This window comes from Bombina bombina, unplaced genomic scaffold (assembly GCF_027579735.1).
Source record: "Bombina bombina isolate aBomBom1 unplaced genomic scaffold, aBomBom1.pri scaffold_779, whole genome shotgun sequence".
Lineage (NCBI taxonomy): Eukaryota > Metazoa > Chordata > Amphibia > Anura > Bombinatoridae > Bombina > Bombina bombina.
In genome coordinates this window covers 142,961-151,242 of record NW_026511333.1, presented here as the reverse complement: position 1 = coordinate 151,242, position 8,282 = coordinate 142,961, and the positions used below count along the sequence as shown (strand labels likewise).

Here is an 8,282-nt window from a genome sequence, read left to right as displayed (position 1 = left end):
TGGAATACTAACTATTCTCAGTTAATTATGCATTGTTTTCTTACAAAATAACACACGGCGTTCACTAAACCGATTCATATTCTTTTTTATACCCCATTTTTATACACTTATATTTTTATTCTCCCCAAAATCCCTAAGCAATACCCTCTAATACCCAATTGTAAAAAAGCTAATTTATTTTCACTATATTTTTGTTCTTTTAATTAATCTTTACTACGTTAATGAAGAGGTTTTAAATAAAGTTTTGAAAATAACCAATTTTTGGTAGATAATTTTATGCCACTGACATTTAAACAGCAGTCTTTAGATGCTTAACCTGATTTAGTCTCACGTTATGTTCTAAATTCATATATTCTTCCACTTCAGACAAGTGTGTGAATGTTCTGACCACAAGTTCCCAAGCAGGAAAGGTGCTAACAGCACGGGACTGAACTGCAAACAGTGTGAGGAGACGCTAAGCAGACCTCCCTGCTCAGCTGGTATATATAATACTCAGCAGGTCTATTTCAGGGTATATGTTCTTAACAACTAAAAAGATGTGTATGGGGGGAAGGAGATGAGTAGGGAGTTATATGTGTATAATATGATGAGAGAATAGATGAGGTAAAAGCCATCCTTGAAACATCAATAAACATATTTACCATTGTTTATCTATTTTATATATTGCTTTTGTATGTTTCTTTATTGTGGAAAAGTATTACATCTCAGATTATAACGTTGCTTTACATACACAATGTTGTTTTTATATATCAACAAATGTATCTGTCACACACAAGTTGAAATTCATTTATTTTTATATATTTATTATCATTTTCATTATCATTTCCAGAGGACATGTTCATTTAGATCTCATTAAATGTCCAGAGACTTCCTCGTTTTCCATCTAGGCATGCCAATCAATGTCCACATAATATAACCCACTGTTCTAGTTCTTATCATAGCTGAAATACTTTTCCTTCTCTTCAGAATGACATTTTCTGGCATAGTTATGTTATTGTTAATGTTTCATTCAATTTAATTAAACAAAAAAATAATACAAAAAAATAATATATATATATATATATATATATATACATATATATATATATATATATATATATATATATTATAGGGTTGTGGAAAAGACTAACATTTAAATAAAAATGAAAATTTGTTTGGGGTAGAGATAATACAAACTGAGTGGAGTGTTCATGAAATAACCCAGATATAAAAGAGTGACCCAAAAGATCTACTTATATAGTTATGTTTTAAACTGTATGACCAAGTTTTTATATAATTAAAATAATTAATTTTGCTTTTATTATTTTTTTGCAGATTTCTCCATGTCCTACAGCGATGTAATTGGGGTGAGAAAATACCCTTTGCTTTTTAACATGTCTATTCCACACCATGAGGAAATGGTAATGGCTGAATTGAAACTCTACATGCTTGTACCAAATGCCAGGATGAAGTATGATGGTGTGAACAGGAAAGTCACCATCTATGAAATACATATTGAACAAGATGGTACGAGAAAGGCATCTGAACTGGCATCTAGGTTGGTCTACAAAACCAAAAGTGAATGGGAAATGTTTGATATCACAGAGGTGGTTCGACGCTGGAGTAGATCAGAATTGACTACTCACAAGTTAGAAATACATTTACAAAATTCAGATGTTGATATAGAAGCAACTGGAGACGGAAACCTAGACATAGATATAAGGCCAGAGACAAAGCAAGAACCACTACTTATTGTTTTTTCAGATGACCAAAGCAGTGACCGGAAAGAAGAAAAAGAGGAATTGAATGACATGATCAGTCATGAACAGGAACTTGGTCAGGATAATGATAATCTTGGAAATTTAGGCAATATGCCCAGCGAGGAGTCATTGCTGCAGATGAGATCCAATATCATTTATGATGCCAGCTCCCGAATCAGGAGGAATGCCAAGGGTAACTATTGCAAAAAGACCTCACTCTACATCGACTTCAAAGAGATTGGATGGGACTCCTGGATTATTGCCCCATCAGGATATGAGGCCTATGAGTGCCGAGGTGTTTGCTCTTACCCTCTAACGGAACATGTCACACCAACCAAACACGCAATAGTGCAGACACTAGTCCATATGAAGAATGCGCAGAGGGCATCAAAAGCCTGTTGTGTTGCTACAAAACTTGACCCAATATCCATTCTCTACTTGGATGCAGGAGTGGTTACCTACAAGTACAAATATGAAGGCATGGTAGTGTCAGAGTGTGGTTGCAGATAGTAATAACAAAGTATGTGTACACAAGTTTTTGTTTTGTGTAAATATGTACATTTTGTATTTCCTTATTTAAAGAGTTTATTTAAGAATGTGTGTACAGATAATATATGTTTTTAAAATTGTTTAATAGAGTTCAAATTGTGCCTTTAATTAAATCAAGATGTGAACTGTAAGGTGCACTATTGTAAAATACAGCTTCATAATGATGATACATTTATAAACAGGCTAAACTGCTAGTAATCTCCTTCATATATGCCACCCAACAATTTGGAAGCAGACTGATTTAGATAGCAGTTCAGGACTACAATGCACTCAGGAACTAAGTCCCACTGTTGATAATGAATTTTAACTTCTGCAATGCTCTTTTTTATTCAATAAAGACAAATATGAGTAAACCTCCATATCCATCAATTCTGGATAAATCATGTGATTATACTGGATATAATATCAATGATATGGCATTAAATCCATCAATTCTGGACAAATCATGTGATTATACTGTGATTATACTGGATATAATATCAATGATATGGCATTAAATAAACCAACAACAATATGCTAATTAGCAAATAAATCCAATGTGTATCACTTTAACTGTGATGTATATAAATCTTTTGTGACCAGCTGTTGCTTGTGTTTGTTGTAATGTTTCATTTTATTTTGGCACACAAATCTTTCTTTTATTTATAACTCAGTGCAAAACCCTGTATGTGTACATATCACATTGGTGGTTGAAAAGTAAATTCAGCTAATGCTTGATAAAGCTTTGAAACAAATTAAAATGTTTTTATGTGGCATTTGAAAGCAGAAGTTTATATTAATTAAATATTAACAGCCTGCTGTTAAATGTGTTTGTAGTTGAATTTTATTGGATATATTCATGTTAAATTGGCAGTGGTCCTTGGGTTAATATTATCAAATAGAATATTGAAAGTGCTGCATGCTAAATGATGTGCAAATTGGTCTTGCTGTATTAATACACAATAATGATAACGTTACAAATTCTGCAAGGTCATTGTGGCAAAACACATATAGATGATCCTATACTGTGTGTTCAATCAGTTCTGTATGGCTCTATTTGTCACTGAGAGCATTAGCAGATCTTATTTTAATGACTAGCATATTTGTACCAAGGGCAACACTGTTCTATGTTTATCTCATTCAGACAAAATAAATATTAAATAAATTGTAGCACCCCCATACCGCTCCTTAAAGGATATAAAACTTCAAAAATGCATTTAATTTATTTCATGATTCAGCATTAAACAAATATGCAATTTACTTTACTATTATTACTATTTACTATAATAAAATGTGCTTTGTTCTCTTGTTATCTTTTGTTGAAGAAGCAGCAATGCTCTTCTGTGAGCTTGCTGAATACATCAGGTGAGCCAATGACAAGAGGCATATATATATATATATATATATATATATATATACAGAAACCAATCATCAGCTAGCTCCCAGTAGTGCATTGTTGCTCCTGGGCCTACATATGTCTGTAAAGTAAATTAAACAATAGAAGTAAAAGGAAAAGGGCAAGTTGTTCAAGGTTCAATGCTCTATCGAAATCATGAAAGTTTAAAGGGACAGTGTGCTGTAAAAAATCCTCCCCCTTTAATTTGATCCCAGTCATTCATTTGACCTTCTGGGGTGTATTAAATTGTGTAAAAAATATCTCTACCTTTATTTTGGTATTTCACATAGCTGATGTTGCCTGTGGTATCCCTGTCTCTCCTGAACATTTAAATGCTTAAGTACTAGCTATAAAAAAGGGGCGCGATCCGATATAGATCGTAGTTTGCGGCGCAAGCGAGGGAACCGGCGTTGCCCACAGTTTCAGCTCGCAACTCAAGCTATCCTATATAAGTCGCCGTCAGATGCTAACGTGCCGTAAGTCTGACAAACCAGCGATGTCCAGAAATCTGCTCAAGTACAAATTTCTGGCGTCGCCAGTGACTTACGGCACGTTAGAAACTGCCGGCGCCTACAAAACCTGACTAAAGTCTAAATCACCCGCACTGTCTAACACGCCTCCCAAACATAGCCCGACAAGTCTAACACGCCTCCCTAACATAGCCCGACACGTCTAACCCTCTATCCGCTATCCCCCCTCACTAGCCTAACAATAAAATATGTATTAACCCCTAAACCGCCGCTCGCGGAGCCCGCCGCTACCTATTAAAGTTATTAACCCCTAAACCGCCGCCAGCTATATTAAATCTATAACCCCCTAAAGTGAGCCCTTAACACCGCCGCCATCTACCTTACCTACCCCCTAAAGTGAGCCCCTAAGCCGCCGCTATTTTAAAATTATTAACCCCTAATCTAATCCCCCTACCCCGCCGCCATCTATATTAAATTATTTAACCCCTAAAATACTAAACTATCCCTACCACTAAACCTAAGTCTAACCCTACAAATAGCCCTGAAAAGGGCTTTTTGCGTGGCATTGCCCCAAAGTAACAGCTCTTTTACCAGCCCTTAAAAGGGCTTTTTGCGGGCCATGCCCCAAAGTAACAGCTCTTTTGCCAGCCCTTAAAAGGGCTTTTGGCGGGGCTTTGTCACAAAGTAAACTGCTCTTTTGCCTACAATCTACATCCCCCTACACCATCAGCCAATCGTAATTAAGTTAGAAAAATCTGATTGGCTGATTGAATCAGCCAATCAGATTCAAGTTCAATCCGATTGGCTGAACCAATCAGCCAATCGGATTGAACTTGAATCTGATTGGCTGATTCAATCAGCCAATCAGATTTTTCTAACTTAATTCCGATTGGCTGATAGAATCCTATCAGCCAATCGGAATTCGGCGGACGCCATCTTGGATGACGTCATTTAAAAGTACCTCATTCGTCGTTCAGCCGTCGGCCGGGATGGATGCGAAGAAAGAAGATTGAAGATGCCGCTTCATGGAAGATGTTGCCGGAAGGAAGAAGACTTTGCTGCCGCTTGGAGGAAGACGTCGCCGGAGGAAGAATTCTTCTTTGCCGCTTGGAGGAAGACATCGCCGGAGGAAGAATTCTTCTTTGCCGCTTGGAGCAAGGCATCGCCCGGATCGGATTAGGAGTTCGGCCCGGTGTGGTGAAGACAAGGTAGGGAGATCTTCAGGGGGGTAGTGTTAGGCTTTTTTAAGGGGGGTTTGGGTGGGTTTAGAATAGGGGTATGTGGGTGGTGGGTTGTAATGGGGGGGGGGGTATTGTATATGTTTTTAAATGCAAAAGAGCTGAATTATTTGGGGCATGCCCCCACAAAAGGCCCTTTTAAGGGCTGGTAAGGTAAAGAGCTTTGAACTTGTTTTAATTTAGAATAGGGCAGGGAATTTTTTTTATTTTGGGGGGCTTTATTATTTTATTAGGGGGCTTAGAATAGGTGTAATTAGCTTAAAAATCTTGTAATCTTTTTTTTATTTTTTGTAATTTAGTGTTTTTTTTTTTTTGTAATTTAGTTTAGTTTATTTAATTGTATTTTTAGATAGATATTTGTAGTTTATTTAATTTATTGATAGTGTAGGTGTATTTGTAACTTAGGTTAGGATTTATTTTACAGGTAATTGGGTAATTATTTTAACTAGGTAGATATTAAATAGTTCATAACTATTTAATAGCTATTATACCTAGTTAAAATAATTAACAATTTACCTGTAAAATAAATATTAACCCTAACATAGCTACAATGTAATTATTAATTATATTGTAGCTATCTTAGGGTTCATTTTATAGGTAAGTATTTAGATTTAAATAGGAATATTTTAGTTTATAATATGAATTAGATTAATTTAATATAAATTTAGTTAGGGGTGTTAGGGTTAGATAGAGTTAATATAGTTAATATAAATACTATAGTAACTATATCAACTATATTAACCCTAATATAATTAGGGTTAATATAGTTAATATATATAATGTAATACCTATACTAACTATAATATACTTAGGGTTAATATAGATAATATAGCTGGCGGCGGGGTAGGTAGATTAAATTAGGGGTTAATCATTTTAATAGAGATGGCGGCGGTGTAAGGGGCTTACATTAGGGGTTAATAATATTAATATAGCTGGCGGCGGTATAGGGGGATTAGATTAGGGGTTAATAATTTTTATATAGGTGGCGGCGGTGTAAGGGGTCAGATTAGGGGATAGATAAGGTAGATGGCGGCGGTTTTAGGGGCTCACAGTAGGGGGTTAGTTTATGTAGATGGCGGCGGGGTCCGGGAGCTGCGGTTTTAGGGGTTAATAACTTTATTAGGGATTTCGGGGGGGGGGGGATCGCGGTTGACAGGAAGATAGACATTGCGCATGCGTTAGGTGTTAGGTTTTATTTAGCAGATCGCGGGTGACAGGTAGATAGACATTGCGCATGCGTTAGGTGTTAGGTTTCTTTTCTAGTTAGTTTAGGGAGTTACGGGGCTCCAATAGTCAGTGTAAGGCTTCTTACGGCTGCTTTTTGTGGCGAGGTGAAAATGGAGTAAGATTTCTCCATTTTCGCCACGTAAGTCCTTACGCTGCATATTGGATACCAAACTGCGCTGGTTTGGTATACCTGCCTATGGCCCAAAAAACTACGGGCGACGGCAGAAATATACGCGCGTAACTTCTAGGTTACGCCGTATATGTGATACTAAACCAGTGTAAATATTGGCGTCGCCGGCTTTTGCGGGCGACGATTTTTATCGGATCGACCCCAAGATATGTAAACATGGCCAGCAGAAGTTACACTCCTAGTAGCAGATGTTAATTTTAATAGTTCTGTCTAAGTATTGGGCTTTGCTATACAGACAAAGATAAGATAATGAAACGTGTGTAGAAAAAATTATAAAATAAGGAGATCTGAGTTTCTGGCAAGCTCAGTCCATTTTAATATGTTGTGGTATAAAAGAACAATGCCAGCTATTTCATATATAAAAAATAAAATTTAAAGAGCACATTCTCATATATTTTATACTCTGTTTCTGGTATAACTAGTCATTGGAAACACATTAAGGGCACTTTAATCAAATGTAATCTCTATAACAACTTATATATACTACAATATCACTGAGTGTGAAACTAAAACATAACATTAAATAGCAACCAATTAAAATGTTAATGGTTTCAAATACAACATTTTACCAGAATAAACAGTATCTATTATAAGTCTCATTACTTGTGCATGCAAATAATATATAGCCACAAAAAAAAAATCTATGTTGAACCTAAGCAATTAGAGAGCTTGACATCTAAATGGGCACCAACAACATGAATATAAAAATTGCTATGCAAATCACAATCAATGACTGTTAAATATCCCTAAAATAAGGAACCAAATTGGGCGGCCACTAATTAGTCTGATGTGTCAAGACACAATCATTTATTTAGAAAAGCTATTTAAAAAAATAAACAGCAAAACAGTTGCAAGATTACATTAAAAACAAAGGCACAATACAAACCGAATTAGGGGAGACACAAACAAAACGCCTGATGCGCATTGCGCTTGTGGTCTTTAATGGTACTTTTCTTTTACATTTTTAAAATTAGCTTTGCTTGCATCTAGCACCACATATTTTTATCTTTATTATGACTTACTCAGGTGTGTTCGAAAGATATAAAGGGCTCTTTCACTAGACATCTAAGCATTGACCAGAAGACCACAAGGCTGTGTGATTTGCAATTTCCCTCTCAAACAGTAGTGATAGTATGGGCTTAAGATAAAGGCACATAGCATTCTAAATGAGAATGTTCTAATATGTTAGACGGTTATTGTATTATTGCTTACATATTACTAGCTAGAATGCACTCCTAGGGGTAGATTTATTAAACAGCGGATGCTGCAATCTATACCCGAAGTTTCCGGCTTCCCGGAAACAGAAGTTAAAGGGCCACTAAACCCAAAATCTTTCTTTCATGATTCAGATAGAGAATAGAAATTTAAACAACATTACAATTTACTTCCATAATTTATTTTGCTTCATTTTTTTAAATATCCTTATTTGAAGAAAAAGCAATGCACATGGTGAGCCAATCACATGATGCTTTTATGTGCAGCAACCAATCAGCA

The 8,282-nt window shown here is 35.8% G+C and overlaps 1 protein-coding gene across 1 annotated transcript; it reads left to right on the top strand.

Moving 5' to 3' along the window:
* Positions 1–366: 366 nt before the first annotated feature.
* Positions 367–2,641, top strand: LOC128643704 (bone morphogenetic protein 10; the record flags this gene model as incomplete). The annotated part of the gene is made up of 2 exons (XM_053696534.1): positions 367–479; positions 1,315–2,641. Coding segments are annotated over 2 exons (1,048 nt in total), but the record flags the coding sequence as incomplete, so codon positions are not given.
* Between the last annotated feature and the right edge of the window lie 5,641 nt (positions 2,642–8,282).